Source organism: Petromyzon marinus, chromosome 8 (assembly GCF_048934315.1).
Source record: "Petromyzon marinus isolate PM22_M1 ecotype Great Lakes invasive population chromosome 8, UKy_Petmar_22M1.pri1.0, whole genome shotgun sequence".
Lineage (NCBI taxonomy): Eukaryota > Metazoa > Chordata > Hyperoartia > Petromyzontiformes > Petromyzontidae > Petromyzon > Petromyzon marinus.
In genome coordinates, this window is record NC_133674.1 from 15,390,128 (window position 1) to 15,407,763 (window position 17,636).

The following is a 17,636-nucleotide window of genomic DNA, read 5'->3' on the forward strand; positions in this document are numbered from 1 at the left end:
AGTCCCGCCAGCATGTCCTGGGCCAGCCCCGGGGTCTTCACCCAGTGGGACGTGCTGCCCGGTAGAGTTCCAGGGGGAGTCTATCCTTACCAGGTGCCCGAATCAGCTCAACTGGCTCCTCTCGATCCGGAGGAGCATCGGCTCGACTCTCAGGCTCTCCCGGATTACCGAGCTCCTCACCCGATCACGGACAGTGAGCCCGGCAACCCTGCGGAGAAACCACATTTCGGCCGCTTGTACCCGTGATCTCATCATTTCGGTCGTTACCCAAAGCTTGGGGTGGGAAGCTACGTTCCCACCCCATAGGTAAGGGTGGGAACGTAGCTTGATCTGTAAATCGAGAGCTTTGTTCGAGAACTCAGTTTCCGCTACACTACCACGGAACGGTACAGCACCCGCATCACTGCAGACGCCGCACCGATCCGCCGGCCGATCTCCTGCTCCCACTTATCATCACTTGCGAAAGAGACCCTGAGGTACTTAAACTCCTCCACTAAGGGCAGCTGTTCCCCCCTCACCTCGTATTTGCTTTCACTGTGCTTGACAACCAGTCCACACCACATTTTTCTAAAAACAAACCATTTCCTACAAGGTTAATGAATTTCTACTTTCTTTATATATATAAAAGTTGATGTTAAAATATTTATCTCATCGGCATGCTTAGACAAAAGCAACGTTCCCCTGGAAATGTGTTGATTTAAATGTTACTTATATATGTATGTTCCTGGTGGCTTAAACTTTACATGTACAATCTACGCATTACACATGCGGGGTGGTCACAAATATGTAATGGCTATTAAGAGTGCATGCATTTTGGCATATTATATATTTAAAATATCAATACAAAACACAAATAGAAAGAAATTAAATTAAATAATAATAGAATACGACGTTTCGATTGCAACAGAAACAACCATCGTCAGGTACAAATGAATGAGAAAACAAAGTTGTAAACTTGGAAATATAATGCAATACAACACAGAGAGTCGGCCAACACAACAGTCAACACCCTACTTGGTTGATTACGTTCTTCCAAAGATTGATGAATTTGAGAGAGAGACAAAAATAGACACGGAGACACACAGACAGACATACAAGCAAAGAGAGACTCACACAGAGACAAACAGAGAGAGACACACACATAGGCACACATAAAGAAAACGTCTCTGTGTCGAGGCCTTAAATAGAGAGATAGGGGGGGGGGCAAAGGGGGAGTTGTGTGGAATTCCTGCCCATAGCGAACGGACGAACTGGACACTGGACTTCTAAACAAACAAGCACGGAGCGTTGTGTGGAATTACTGCCCATAGCAGCCGGAGGAGAGAATGGACTTATAAACAAGCACGGAACAAGCACGGTAGAAAGCAAATTTAGTAAAATTAGGAAGTGTAATGCAATGCAACACAGAGTCGGTTAGCACACAGTTAACACATCGCCTGGTTTATTACGTTCTTCCAAAGATTCCTAAATTAGAAGTTAAGTGTGAAACAAACAAGTATGGAAAACCCGTAGAGGTGGTTCAAACCAGGCTATGCGTTAACTGTGTGCTAACCGACTCTCTGTGTTGCATTGAATTACACTTCCTAATTTTACTAAATTTGCTTTCTACGTGACTTTACCGAAAGAACCAAAGAGTAATTCTTGCAGTCACGAAAGCTTCGAATCTAGTTTAAAACACAAATAATCTATTCTAGCAGTACATAAAAATGGAATTTGAAAATAAGTAAGAATTATAGCCAATATGGGTTTTTGCATAACCTAAAATCATTGTAACGTCTCATCTCCATGATACATGAAACATGAGTATAATAGTGTTCCAAATTGTATTAATTCACTGGTCAATATTTTTTATGTGAATGTTAAATGTGAGCGCCTTGAATGTGGTGTAATGAATATGGGCACGAACCATGAGCGTCGCAGCCTCTGATGTTGCCCGTCAATCAATGGGTCTGCTTCCCATTGCAGGACCCGAGAGAGCTTGGCATCCAACACCTCAAGCCTGGCCGATGGTGTGAAGCGGCACGGGCAGCTGGGCCTGTCAGATGGCAGGAACGGCGTTACGCTGGCCGAGCAGCAGCAGCAGCATAAAACCGCGAGGTTGCAACCAACGAACCCCATGCAGCACAGCTCTGCGCTTCCTCCCGCAGCAAGGACGAGTCACTTCAGCGGCCTCGTCGCCACGAACGCCAAGTTCGGCTGCGGCCAGGCACTGCAAAAGGTGCCTGGCGACATGAGTCACAGCGACTGCGCGAGTCTGCCGCGGCACACGCCTGGCAAAACGAGCGCGGACGAAATGCACGCCGCGCAGAAAATCAAGCAGAGTGTACGCGGCCCCCCGGTCACTCAGCAAGGCAGGCACCCTCCTTTTCCGGTCTCCTCCTCGGAAACGGACCGCTCGAATTCCTTCTCCAGCCTCGCTGCAGCCGAAGCATCGCGCTCCGTGCAGTTCGCAGAGGTGGCGAGGTCCGGGGCGGATCGGTGCACTTACTCGGCCGCGTACAAGGGACAGGCCTCATTCGGCGACAAGGACGCCGACGGCGAGAGCCGAGAAAGGCCGCTGTTTCCGCTCACTCCTGCAATAAACGTGTGATTCGACCGCATGTCCAGCAGCAATCGAAGCTGCCTGTTGGTGCAGCAATATCGGGCTGCTCGGCAATGGCTTGGGTGGTGCATGCAGGCAGTTTTGTTTCCAAATGTTCACGGGGGATATCGAGACTGGCCTTCATTTAAACAGTGAGCTTTGGGTAATTTTTTTTTACACAGGTCTTTTCCTGATTTTAGGATAAATTCATTCGCAGGTAGTCAACATGTGGACCTGTATAGTTAATTCTCAATATTTATTTTTTGTAACCCCTCCTGCTATGTGTGTGGCTTTCCAAGGAAACTCGAGCGTGAGCATAGTTGTGCTTTGTGCTTTGCCTGCGCGGTCTGTGTATGCGTGTGCGCGTGTGAATGAGTACGTGCGTGACGTTGAATCGAGTTTAATGTGTGCATTCGCTTCGGTGGAAATGTGCTCATTGCTACCATTGCCCAATTAAAATACGGTGACATTTATTGTAAAATGTCACTCTTTGCTCTCATTCTGGATTTGCATGTTCCTTGCAAAGAAACAAAAAAAGTTCCAATTCTCAATACCCCCACAGGACATTTGTGGAACAAAATCCCAAGCGCTGTGCATTTACTGAGCTTGCGCATATATTCCAAGTTCGTGCGAAAAGTATTTCCTAAGCATACACATGTTGTTAATGTCATAACTGAACGATCATTACATTAAATAGTGTTTGGCGTATTACTTGTACATACTATTTACCCTTGTTAACCATGGTTAGATATTGTTGCCATTGTTCCCCAACTCATCTGGCAATGATGAGATACCTCCACCTCGTATCCGTTTTTACCTGCTTCTATCGATTATTAAAATATAGGTACTCTTTCTAGTGCCACTGTCTCCGGAGGTAGGAGCCAAGGGATAGTTGGACAAGTATAGCTCTAATCGTGCATGTGTGTAAGACCAGTGCAGTGGCAAATCAACAGCTGCCAAATATACAATGCACGCCTTCCAGTTGCAAAATAAGTAATGATGTCAAGTAGCCTTTCGGTACCGTCGTAATTTTGAGCTTGAAATAGGCTGTGTCATATCTGCGTGCAAGCTGCGGGAAACGTAAAAGAAGAACGGAAAAATAATGTTTCAAGGAACGCGTAGGGCGAACAGCAACGACGCGACCAGGCACAGACGCCGCCCTGTTCACAACCACCTCCGTCGTCTAAAAAGACCACTCACTGGGCGGGATTGATCCGTGTTCTGTGCACAGTGAATTCACTTGAAACAAAGTGGAACGCTTTACGGCGTGGGCGAAACACGCGCACGCTCGAGCCACCTTCCTGAGCAACAATGTGGCGCTGAAGGAAAGTTCAATTGGAACCGGCTCGCAGGAGACAAACCTGCGAATTGGACTACCTTCGGCCCCACTTAAAATCGATGCCGACGTAAATAGTGCATAACAATGAAGGGGTATGTGTTGGCTACGTGCGTTGTTATATTTGGCGTGGATTTTTTTTTATTTCTCCATAAGCAAAATCAGCACGTGAGATATTCGTGTTACATTTTTGCAACGATTATTTTGTTTCAACTGATAAGTCTGTGGATTATTATTTTATGTTAGTACAGTACATTGCTCTCAGAGTTTTTGTATTAGCTTGACCTTATTTTACGAGACTAAATGTAAAGCTGTAATGGATTTGTACCATATTTATCTGCTCATCACTCTTTTGTAATAAACTTAATGGCTTATACCTGACAACAGTTAGTTGATATTTCCATCGCCGTTGAATCTTACGTTGGGGCTTTCCACTACTCGCAGCAGTCGTGAACGGCTGGCCGCATACGTTGAAAACTCCTCTCTATATCAACACAGATTGAGGGAGGGATTCCAAGATTTCCCGACGAGAGACGCAGCATGTTTGTTCCTAGCATCACAGGCAAAAAACACGCACCATATCTCGAGCTCCCTTACACCCATTTCCCCAGCCCAGGTATTGGAAAGGAATTCACAGCAAAGAAAAATTGGCCCCACCTGCAATTAATTAATTTTCCAAAATCTCAATTTCTACTTTTGAGTGATCAACTTTCAAAGACGGCTAATAACATAATCTTAACCAGCTGGCCGCTACAAACCGTACTTTCTGGATTATTAAGATGCAACATTTTTTTCCACATCTTTAAAAGCAAAAGTTGGGAGGGCGTCTTACAATCCAGGATGCACGTGGCTGTGATTAGATGTGTAGAACTGTATTAACACCGAGAACAGGTTTTTGGATGCATCTTTCTTTCCGGAACGCCTTTATTACACTATATAACACGATTTTTGTTCCTGGGTAGTAAGTGTTATTTTCTAATTGCTTATGCCTCAAAAGTATAGAAAATGGCTATTATTCCCCACAAACTTTGCTTTTGTGACCAGGACTTTACGTGAAGGAATTACACAAATGCACACCACGTTTTCTCATTGAAAATAGGTAAATTTCAAAATATCACTGTCCTGGTCACAAAAACTAAGTTTCTGGGGAATAATAGCCATCTTCTGTACTTTTGACGCATAAGCAATTAGGAAATAACACTACCCAGGAACAAAAAAATGTTTTTGTTACACAGTGAATTATCCAGAGAATACGGTATTTTACCCCCTCCCCACCTCCCCCCAAAGCCATCCATCCACCTTCCCCCATAAACTTCCCGTCACGATACCTTTACCCAAAAAAAGCAACAGTTGCCATCAATTAAAAGCTAAACTTGCAACCTTTTTTCATATGCCTGCAAAAAATTGTACCGAGTAACGTGACAAAACGTTAAACCTTGCTAATGGAGAGCAGATTTGTACTCCGTTGCCCAGCCCCCCGTGGTTATGCACTTAGGCCAATAAATTGTCAACAAGTCTGCCGTGGGGGGTTCCTTGCAAGAGCCACGAACCCAGCGGCACTCTTAAGCGTGGCTCTGGGTGCATATTGCAGGGCGGCACCGCTGCTCAAATGTGGGGCAGCAGACCCCTGATTATCTAAAACCCGCAGACAAAACCGTTAAAAAGTATATATGTGCAGTGGAGTACGAAGGTGTGTTTTGGAAACTGCGCGATTGCATGATCACACGGAGAGTGTGGGTTTATCTGGGGTCAGCCTGTGGAGAAGGCGTAAACAGTGTGGGTCGTGTTAGGACAGCCAGGTGCAAAGGCTGGGATGATGAGGTAACGGTTGGGCCAATTAAGCCAGAGGATCAGCAACGGCGGTGATTGGCTGTGGCTCTTGTCAAGGGCGAGGAGGCGTCGAGATGTCTGGAGAAGGACAGGTGTTCTGAGGACGCGAAGCGTGCGGAGCACGCGGGCCTATTAATTAGCGATAATGAGAATGGGGAAAAATTGTGGGGAGACACAGAGAGGGAGAGTTGGAAGCTGGACGAGGAAGACGTGGAGTTTGGAAACAGAGTAGAACCGGAGTTTGGAACTGAGTGTGAAGCAAGACGAAGTAGTTAGCAGTGGAGTGAGCATAGCGATAGCGAAGCTGAAGCAAGACGAAGTAGTTAGCAGTGGAGAGAGCGTAGCGATAGCAGAGCTGAAGACGCTGTGTGCGGAGTGTGCGAAGTCGCTGTGTGGGAAGACTCTGTGTGCGGAGTTGCTGAACGGGGAGTCGCTGAGTGCGAAGCAAGTGAAGTGATAGTGGGGAGACAAAGGTGGTGAGCGAGACGAGCGGAGCACGACGAGCGAGCCGTGGTGACCAGGATACTGTGGAGTGTGGAGGACATGTTGAATGATGTAAATAAAGCGGTGTTCGAAGAAAGACAGAAGTTGTCCGCGTAAAGTCGAACACTACATATGTATAATTTGAGTCTCGATTAAATAATCTTCATATAAGAGTATACTGTGTGTATATATCATATGCACTGAAGTGAATCGTGCCATTGCATACTTCTGTTGTATTAAATATCAAATTGGGCAAAATGTAGATAAAGTATTAAGACACGTAGAGGACCCGTTTCAATATATCACAAACAGTTTAGTAATGCAAGAACACGGCTATCATGCATCTTATTTGTTTTACACTCAATTCTAAAAGTTGTAATACAATGTTTCCAACTCCTATATAAAAGTATAATCATAAAAATAATGAATATTTACATCCTTCTGTCAATGCTGGATGAAGGCCTATTCCACACTATTGGTCATGGTGAGTTTTTTGACCATATTTCACCGTGCCGGTCGTTCCCAGTTGGTCAAGTGGAGGCACCCAGGACCGATTGTGGATATCACTTGCTACTCATGTTGGCCATGGCCAGGCATCTCTGGGTTCAAGGCACATTGTGTTTACCACTGCACCTCCACTCCCTCGTATGACAATATTTTAATAGTACTGTCACATACAATAACTTGCATCATTTAAACTTTGCAACACCAATGTGTTGAGTACATTTAGTTTATAATTTGGCTTTTGATGGCAGGATCACCACTGTTATAACCACAAAACACTCATAGAAAGCGACCCCACATAGACTTTGGAGTGTTGATGCAGGCAGCCTTTGCCAACACTGAATGGCAGGGTCCTAAAATAGGATCATATGAACACAAACCCGGATTCTTTTCAGAGCTATTCACAACACTGGGGCACTTCAGCCTCCACAAGAAGTCTAAAAATATAATATTCTTTGCCCGTCCTCCCTTGTTTGAAATAACAGGCATCAAATGTTTCTGAAAGTGCCTGCGCTTACCTTGCATCCTAGGATACGGAAGGCCGGGAAAGGGTCCAACCAAACACAGCTGTTTGTCCCATTAAGTCTCAAGATAAGTAAGTAAAGGTCAAAGTTTGCGGTGGGGGGGTGGCAGATTTTAGTGCTTCGTCTGGCTAAAAATATTTACTCAAGCAAAGTTACCATCATCATTCTCCGATTACTGCACGTACATACGTGTTTACACACACGTACGGCGTTTTTCGTCAAGCCACTGCTGGATGAGCACGTCCCCACCAAATGCAGGTTGTGGAGAGTTATTTGACCATACTTCACCATACTGGTCAGTGTAGGGCGGTCAAGGCAGGGAGAGCACAACAGACGTGGCAGCAACGACTATCGATGCAACAATAGATTTAACTTTTTACTGCACTCCCACTGTGTTAGCCCAACAGCCTGAAACGCCTGTTATGCATGGTGGTCACCCATCCAAGCACGATCTTCTGAGATCTGATGATATCGGGCATATTCTTGGTGATTTGGTCACAGGCTCGTTGCTGAAGTCTTCTAGTCACAGTATCGCTAGTAACGTTAGACGGACGTTTGATTTTAACCCGGAAGAATCCGTTAAGCGATGAAGGTAACTTTCACAAGTGTCCTGCATGTGTGTATGATTCTACATTACCTGTTAGCACAATTATCTGGCTTGCATCGCTGTTCATCTGTTTGTTAGCCCTTTTAATATGTCCATCCTTTCAAACACCTTGCCACGACTAAAATGACTTGAAAGATGCACTGGGTCCATAAAAAATGATTGGTCAGCTGCGAGTAAAACTTCTCAATCTTTGCCAAACGTCACAATACTGCATATGTTCGTATGCCGTTCAACAGTGCTGTCACACCTTTCCCCTTATCTTGGGGTCATGAGAAAGGTCTTTGTTAGACTACCGAATACCCTCTGAGCACATTGGCTGATATCTACTGTATAGCGCTCGCAAGTGCCCGCTGGAAGAATGCTGAACTGTCATGGTGCAGCTCGCCAGATGCTTTAAACAATGGCCTGTGGTTTTAAATGTTTGTATAGAATTTCAGTTTTAATGCCTTCATTGTACTTTTACAAAGTGTAGCAGTTTTTCATTTCAAAAGTCGGAGACACAGGGGAATTTCTCACCGCTCCATACACTGGTGCTTTAACATAAACAACTGGCTTTAAAAAAAAACATTTCTGTAAATCCTAAAACTTTGTTTCTCTTGGCAGTGTGATACCATAAACATTTTATACATGTCTAAGAGCTTCATACAGACCTTTTGATGGTACGGTATTTATATACCCTCTTATTTTAAGTAACTAAAATGATCAATTCTCTTTGACTCCTTGCGTGCAGACAACAGTAGGCCATTTTAATCACATTGTGGGTTCCTCAAATAAAAAAAAAAGGTACGTTAATAAATATATATTTAAACCAGTGGAAGTAAATTTACCCAGCCATGTCGCCCAATTACTTCCTGAAACCTGCAGTGGGATCTCAGCAGAAATTTTAGGATTTTGTAGCCTGGTAGTTTTATGCAATTAGGTTGATCTCAAACGTCACAATTCCCCTATGCACTCCCCCATTTGGTTTCCTTTGGGCTGGTGTGTGATGTTGACTGCACTTTCTCAGCTGTTAAAGGACCCAGGCACCACAAATGCCCATTAAAGAAGCAAAACAAAACTGGAACTCTCACAGGTAAGTACAAATGTTTTCATCCCAGGCGTGTATTTTTCCAGTATAGCGAAAGACAAAAGAAACTAACGCGTAAGCTGAAGCTGTTCTGTGGCTATAGCTTAGGTTTCTTAAGAGCATATCGCGTCTCTTCACGAGTCTTAATAATGCAGCGGCTGGTGTGAAGTCAGCACTATGAATGCAAAGCCCTTTTGTCAATCCACTGCTGGACGAGGGCCCTCTCCATGCCATCCGGGTCAATTTTCTTTTTGTAACCATACATTAATTGGTCAATGTGGATTGATGAAGGCAGGGACCATATATATGGGAACGTAGTACAGAGCAAGGTTGGATTTTTCTGTATTGCCCTCTACTGCCCACATAGCCCCACAGTAGCCTATAACACCTGTTTGTCTGCACGGTGGTTACCCATCCAAGCACTCAGAAGGCTCCATCCTGCTTCGCTTCTGAGGTCTGATGAGACCAGGTGTGCTCGGGGGTTATAAGGTCACGGGTAGGTCCACTTCAACAATGTTGGTTCATTGTGGAACTTTTAACAATAGCGCTCATGCACAGGTGCTGGATGGAATGTTAACATCACAGAACCATGAGAGATGGCAATGTCTTGGTGAGCCCTTCATTCAACGGCAGACTGATCATGGCTGATGATTATGTCACTTTACTCATTTATATGTAGTAAAGCAAAGGCTAAAACAGCTTCAACAGATGCTTAACTCACTTTTTAATTTGCTGAAGGAATTACAAAAACATGTTAAGTCCTGGGTCAGAGATTTTATGGTTTGTTCTCAGACTTTTAAGGCACTTGACAAAACACACCTTTCAAACTCACCATGATAATAATAATAATGCCGTACATCTAGGGGGTCGTATTTCTAACACTGCTGCGACGTGAATTAATTCCTTTGACAAATATCAAGGAAATCAGACCTGGGCCTACCTCCGTGCCCATTATTGCAGTGTGTCTCTCAATATGCCACCATTGTGCTGGTGGCTGTTCATGCCCTTCCTGTATCACAGCAACTTGTGCCGTCCCTGCTCTCTTGAGCTTGCGGCGGCTTGTAACTAGAGAGCCAAAGGTGCATTAATGTGTGCGCTCAAGCCTGTCATCAATATACATTTCTTGCCCACTCGCTGAAGTGACCTTTGTTTGATTAGGGTTGCCAGCTTGACTCCCATCTCAATGTGGGAAAATATTTTTTTCTTTTTTTTAAGAATGCCCCTGATGTACAGTATTGTCAGTATGTGAAATGTCGGAGTTTTTTTCCTCTCTCTCTCTCTCTTTGCCGTTCAATGTGTTTTTGAGATCCACTGTATGTTGTTCGGAATGGAATTAATTTCCTGCAGAAGCTCTTATCACGTGGAGCGAAACATCGGACATCATTCCATATTCAAAATACGCGGTACTCCTGGACAGCGCATCGGAGAGAGCTAGCTATGCTAGCAAAACCTGCGCTGTGCGTGGTTTTTGTTTGTTTGAGGATATCCTTTTATTAAGACAATTCTGTCTTAGAAAAAGGATATCAATTGTGATGTGATTGTCCGTGGTGGAGAGACACGTTTATGGGCCCATGGATAATTGTAAATCCCAACCCTTCACTTCCTGCAACGAAACCGCTGTGGGGTTTAGTGCAAGGTGTAACGTGGTGTTAATCTACCAACGTCCCTTACGAAGATCCACAGTCTGCATTTGTAGGTTTCATAGTGTGGACTATTCACCTTGCGTCAAATATGACACTGTACTGCACTTGGGGTTAAACTAACAAACGGTGGTGTTGAACTATGTTGCATGGGATTTGATAAAATGGTCACTGTAATACATTCCACCGAAAATCTGTTGATTCTAGGGAGTCTTTCTCACGAAGTTGGGCAGTCCTGCTAAAGAGCTGGTTAGCTCTCATAACCTCATGCAGCGTTGCTATCACATTATCGTCAGCCATGACCAATCCACCGCTGGATGAGGGACCTCCCCCACGCTATCGCAATTTTCTCACGATCCTGCGACGTAACAAACAATCCATTTCGCACCCGCGCACGAGCTACGTAATAATCCCGTAGTCCCCTCTCGAATGCAATTCTCTCCCCTTGAACCGCGCCAGTATTTTAAGCCGACGGCTAGACTCCGGGCCAGCCAACCCGCCGGCCTCACCGATTCGGGTGCCACTGAAATAAACCGCGCCCACACGCGCGCCTCAATGTTCACGGAGAAGGTCGCGCTGTCTTGCATGGGGGTTGCTCACGGCCCATACTCATTGCGGGACTTGCGCAGCTCTCGGGGCTGATATTTGGATTCCATCCCTCGTTAGTTACCGTAGACGCGCTGAAGTTACACGCACAAAAACAACTGGTCTGATTATCGCCAGGTGCAAGCGGATTGCTCTTGCTGGCAACTCCCATGTCTGCTGGGAATGCTGCTGTTTTTTTTATTGCCTTTCCTTTTGCTGTTCCCACCGCCTCATAAATCCAGGCCATTCCAAGTAAAACATTGGACTTCCCCTTCAAACTTCCTCGTCATATTTACCTTCAGAGTGATCGAAATTAAACACATTACACAACTGCGAGTTATGCGCTTTATTGAAATGAACCCAATTTTATTTTCTTCGAACCAACGAAGGGAGAGCCAGTGTCATTGTTCATGCTCAAAAATATTAAGAAAAATGTTGCTGGTTATGTTTTTTTTTTCATCTTATCACAACACGAAGACAGCCAACTTCAGTAGATCCTGACTAGACCTGGATAAACTAGCAGGGACATTTTCCAATGAAATTTCAAGTAAAAATTCTACCCGGATATATGTTAAACTGTAATACATTACGTGAATGCAGAAAGCACCAACGGTTGTGCTCACCGATCTTAAAGTGACCCAAGCTTCATCCGCGACGCAGTACGTTGTTCCTGGAATTCCAGCCTTGGCGAGCCCTTTGAAAGGTGCCGTTTAATTCTTGCAAAGTCTCTTTTCATTACGTCGTTGAAGTTGTTGTAAAAGATGAAAGAAGTGCGAAATAAATTGACTTCAAATACCAAGAAATCGTTCTGTCATGCAATGCTTCAATGGTGACACAGGCCATCACTGCTCACTGGAACATTTATTTTCATTGGCTGTTTTAATGTGTCCAACTTTTAAAATGATATCATAAGGAAAGTAAAGCATAAGTGACGCATGCATCATTAATAGGTTAGCACAACACAGAGAAATGGCGTCAAGTAGCAAAGATAAATTAAATCCCATGCAAAGCAATCTGCACTATGTCTTTACATGTTTACCTTGTTCAGTGAGGAAAAGCCTTTAATTAAACTATGCTGTTATTTAAAAAAAATGCCACTCCTAAAATGGATAAGGATCATTTTAAGAACTTATTTTTGAAATACCCCAATTTCATCCCATTGGGCTATCGGCATCATGTCATGAGACCAAGTATCTCTTCTGATCTCTCAGAGCCATACACTGCTTCATGTTAGTGGCTAGCCCGTGGAAGTGGATATCGCAGAGCTACTGAGATCCGTTCAAGTGACCCTGCAGTCCGCACAGTAGTGGTGGCGGTGGTTGCGAATGCCCCGTTATTCAGTACAGTGCAGGCGAAGGTTGGTGGATCACAGAAATGTTGCAAAACTCCGACCCAGTGGGCGTCCAGGTGCCATAACCCTGCCTTTCCAGAAGCTGGTAGATCGAACTGCATCTACGGCGGTGGTTGCATCTGTTGCTTCTGTACGGGATGGAATGTTACCCCCCCTTGCACACGTGGGTTTTCTTTGGGTACTTCCATTTGCCCCCGGGGTCATGTAAACACTCATGATTGATTGGTCGATAACACTTTTATATGTAGAGGACCGCAGAGCGTGGCAGAGGGGGGGGGGGGGAATTTGGCGCTGGATCACTGCCTGGTTGCCTTTCGTGCTTGTCGATGATTCCTCACGTCTGTGAGCGATCATTGTGCGCGTTACCAGAGGAGAAATTATTTTTGATGGTTAAGAGGCAGCACCTTTTCACACGCTCTGCCACTGAGAACAATATTTGTCACATGGCAGTCAACCGATATTTTATATACTCTGAGCTGGAATGTAGCCAAATTTAAGTGCACAAGCATATTTTATGTGATGGGGGGGGGGGGGGGGAGTTTGGCGAAGTCATTGGTGGCTGGGCTGAGACCATTGAGAACCCATTTGAGAACCCGGTTTAACCACAGGTCGCTGCCTGGATTCAAATCCAGGATCTCAGCAGAGTGAGCTTAGTGCTCTGACCTCTTGAGCCACCCAGCCACCTCACAGTTGTAAGCCGATTGCGTCAACAGGGCCCCAAAAAGGGTCTAATGTGGAAGATAGATTGGCTTATGTGGATAAACCATGAACATTTAATTTGATTGTTATTATTATCACTACATGTGTTTATCCATTGATAACATCAAACACTTCGAGTGGCAAACAGATGAGATGAAAATGTCACTAAAGTACCACATTGGTAAGACTATAGGATCGCTACAAATGATCTTTGGGAATGCTACACTGATTACTAGAGATGTACCTTTGGCTTGGTTTGTAACTGGATCGACCTGATTTACTCACGCAAAAAAAATATAAATAATTGGCGATTTAGACCCGCAGAGCTTGTGCCCGAATGTGACACGATTGCACCCCATCGTAATCGGCTGATGAGATGCATTTTTTGTAACCGATAATCTAGAAGTAAACAAGTAGGAAAAATCAAACATGTTCATGGATATTGTGTACCACAATCCAACATGAGTTTGTCTTCGGAAGCATTAGCAGAGAGATATGATGAAGATTGGATAGAAGCTCTGCAGCGGAGAGTGTGGGCTTGTTTTACAGGGGTGGGCAAATTTTTTGACTCGCGGGCCACAATGGGTTCTAAAATTTGACAGAGGGGCCGGATCAAAGTGCGCCATCTAATGGGGAAATGGGGGCATTACAGGAGAAAGGTAAAATTTAATTTAATAATAATATTTGGACAAATTCGGCGGGCCGGATTAAAAAGCCCAACGGGCCGTATACGCCCGGGCCGTACTTTGCCCATGTCTGGGCTAGTACGTCTCTAATAGCGGCACAACTTCACACTGAAGTTTCGTTGAGTTTGAAGTATCTTCACGCACGTTATCATACCCCCTCCCACCTCATTATAGACAGATGCATAGAGCTAATAATGCATGAAGGCTTTCAACCTCAGCTGGAAAGTGTTTTAAAAAAAGGTTGCAGGAATAATTATTCATTTCCCTAAGTTGATTCTTGTTAACCATGTACGGTACTGTATTTACCATTGCAATTTGTAGCAGTTTGCCAATGTCATAGATCAAATCACAAGTCGTTTGTTTTTTGTACTGTTTAGTGTTAGAATCAAGAGTTTTTGCTACATTAAGACTTATAATCATCGATTATTATGCTGTATTATGGATATGTAGTTACACAACTGCGAATAGATAACTTTGGAGGCTGTGGGCTGCTGGAGCGATCGCGTAGAGATTTGTGAATTTTCACATAAACCGGCTCGGCTGTGAGGTAGCTAGAAAATTGTCAATGGGCCCTCCCTCTCAAAGCTTGTATGCGTTATCCCCCTCGTGCACGGTCAGTTTCCTCCTCCCACGTGAAGCAAAATATAGATCGTTTAGATGGCAATATCCAAATTATCCAATACAGAATTTATCTTGAAAAAAATTATTCAGACTCCACAAGACTTTTTTTAAATAAATAAAGGAATGTTTGGTAATTGACAGCAACAAAATAACGTCACGTGCTTTGTGTTTGCTATTTCATTATGAACATGTTACAAAATCTATTGTTAAGCAATACATGTAAATCCTGTTCCATTTGATCCAGGATCCGATCGAAGGACCAATCCAGATCATATCCAGGTAAAAACGTGGATTCATTTGGATGGATTCAGAATGGGATTATGGCCCAGATCCTCAATCCAAACACGTGGTTGGGATGAATTACAGTGGACTGGAACCATGCACTTTCAGTACACAACATTCAGACTTCTAACGATGCGTTTTTTTATATATATATTAGGACATTCAACATATCACAACGTCCGTGGAAAATGTTGCCTTAACTGGGGCTAGAAGTGGGTCTTGTTGCACCAACACATGGCAGCTCATTTGTTATCAGCATTAATCTGTAAGCATTTACTTCTCGTTCAACTGATATCCGTATGGTCATGCTGGTGGTGGTTTGGTATGATCAACATACACAAAACTGTACAATACCTTAAAATAAATAAAATGAATGGGCAGCGTATGAAGTCCAGTCATGCTCGGAAATTATTGCACCAAAATTCCTCGTCAATCTCTGGGGGCCTGGAGGTGGCACAACTGCTTTTTGTACGGCGTCTTGCGATACGTTTGTTTAGATGTTGTACGAATCCAAAATTGATTAAGCAATTGTATCGTCCGTGCCTTTATGCTTCATGCAGACACAGTCAGTTGTGAAATAAGGTACTGAAAAAAGCTACTGGAAAATGTACTCTGTTGGACACGGTCAATTTTTCTGTCTCGAATCAGAACACAATGGTATTATTATGCTTTAAACGATCTAAGAAATCGAGATGCAGATGCATGCTTGCATAGTCCTGTACGTTTACACCTGTATATCGTCTTGTCTGTGTGAACTTTGCATGTCAATGGATTAATTCTTCGACATGCACAGTACGTAACTTGGTGTCTATGCTCTCTGCTGGACGTGTGATAAAATAGGATGCATTACGTTTCAACAGTAAAGCTTATTCGATGGCAATTGAACGAAACGTTATTTCAGGCACGTACTGTGGCATATGGCTGTCATTTCAGTGACGTGAAGGTGGGGTAGGTGGATCATGCAACAGGATGGCAACGATGGGTGTGCGTGACACCAGAATGGAGGGCAATGGGGGGGGGGGGGGGGGGGGCCTTACACGCGAGGCAGCACAGCCAGTGCATTTTTTGCCCTGACATGTTTGTGTTTCCCTTTACACGTGTGCGTTTTGCCTGCGCCATTCGGTTTACTCTCTCTCTTTCTGTGCAAAAAAAACTCCAGTCATCCCAAGTAGGGGCCCCCGTGTAAATCAAAGGGCTGAAGATGTCGTGGGGATCTCCTGTGTACATACAGTTAAAATACAAATGATGTTGATGAAGCTCTGTAAAAGGGGCAATTTTTTTGGTAAATTAGGTGTTATATATAATTGTATTCTCTTTTTGTTTCCACATACGAAACACTCCCGAAAAAGGAATTTGCATAAACTCAAAACGCAGGCCCCCTTCTGAAAAGGCTTTCGTGGATTATGAAAACACATTAATATAATTAACTTTCACAGAGATTAAGAAATTCAATGCAGTGGAATCCTCTTATTCACGTATATATGTTTATTGAACTTCATTCGCACCATTTGTAGCCGACCGTGCTAATCCACGGTGATGTAAGGAATGGACATCGTGGGATCCTGTTATCCGCGATGTTATCCGTGAATTTAGCCACTTACAATCACAGATAATAGCATTCATTTGCCGATGCGCTCCACTTATCCATGAAAAATGTGTGACTAATAGGAATCCATTCCTCAACGCAGGATGTAAAAAAAACACTCAGGATGATCGCGACGAACAGGAACAACTGAGGCACGGACAATACACGAGTTTTCGAAGATCCTATTGATCTAACGGATAACAGGAGTCACAGGTGTAATAAGGCCACGCATAAGAGGAGTTCTAATGTTCAGTGATGGGTCTCGCTCAACACAAGACGATTGGTAGCTGACCCATTGACAATCTATTGATTCCGTTCGGACTTGAGAGCACCCTACTGGGTTGCGGCCCACACATGATCCGTGGCGGTCACAGAGGAGGGGAGGGCATTCTCGGTGCTGCACCCTTCCACGCTCTTCCCCTGCGGACGCATTCTCTGCGTCAGCTGGAATTTTTCCAGCTCCCGCACCATTTCCTCGGCTTTAGACTCCACAATCTGTGGTGGCACACAACGGTGGTGGTGGTGGTGGGGGGGAATGCCGTGAGTCCGCGTTTCCCGTCGCCAAATTTGTAACCGAAATCGGCGATGAAAATATTTCGTCAAATTCAGTTTTCTTCTGTTCAGTCAACGACGACCAGGACTGGAACAAAATCATCAAGTGTGGCAATGGCTACAGCGATGGCGACCCACAATAACCTTAATATGACTGACCGATGATGAGATGAAATTAACTATTCTGAATAAACATGAACTATAAGACAATTTAGCGATGTTATATATAAGTGGTTGTACCGAGAAATACTAACAATGATAATTTACTCTTTACCAATTAACAACTTTCTTGCCGCTTTCACGCTCGCGTTGTTCATTGCGAGGTCTTCAATAATTTTCTTTTCCGAATGGATTTAGGATTTTCGTGGTTTCAGAGAGATTGTCATCTCCTCTTTTTACACCCCCCCCCTCCCCCCCGACATTCAATAATGCACTGTCCATGACGATTTCAGTTACCACTTTACAACTGTACGAAAATATACTGAAATAAAATCATTGCTATTTCTACAGGAGAGAGCTGTTTTGGGCTTGAACACCATCTCACCTTGCATACAAACACGAGGGTACACACGCATGCATGCATTCATACGCACACACTATACAGTATTCGGAATTACTTTAGTTGATGTTACACACAACACCAACCTATACTATTCACGCCCGTGCAAAATATTGCAAAAAGTCCAAGACGGCAGGCTTAAAAG

General features: G+C 44.1%; 2 protein-coding genes across 2 annotated transcripts in view; one reads left to right on the forward strand and one right to left on the reverse strand.

The window, feature by feature from the left end:
• Positions 1-4,301, forward strand: part of STOX2 (storkhead box 2) — a 60,210-nt gene extending 55,909 nt beyond the window's left edge. Inside the window, exon 4 of the mRNA XM_032949848.2 lies at positions 1,966-4,301. Within this exon, the coding sequence (XP_032805739.2) occupies positions 1,966-2,590 (625 nt within the window). The 3' untranslated portion in view covers positions 2,591-4,301. The remainder of the gene's footprint in view (positions 1-1,965) is intronic.
• An 11,961-nt stretch (positions 4,302-16,262) lies between these two features.
• The window catches only part of LOC116940275 (guanylate cyclase 2G-like), a 35,582-nt gene continuing 34,208 nt past the window's right edge, over positions 16,263-17,636 (reverse strand). Inside the window, exon 22 of the mRNA XM_032949852.2 lies at positions 16,263-16,875. Coding sequence (XP_032805743.2) covers positions 16,714-16,875 — 162 coding nt within the window. The 3' untranslated portion in view covers positions 16,263-16,713. The remainder of the gene's footprint in view (positions 16,876-17,636) is intronic.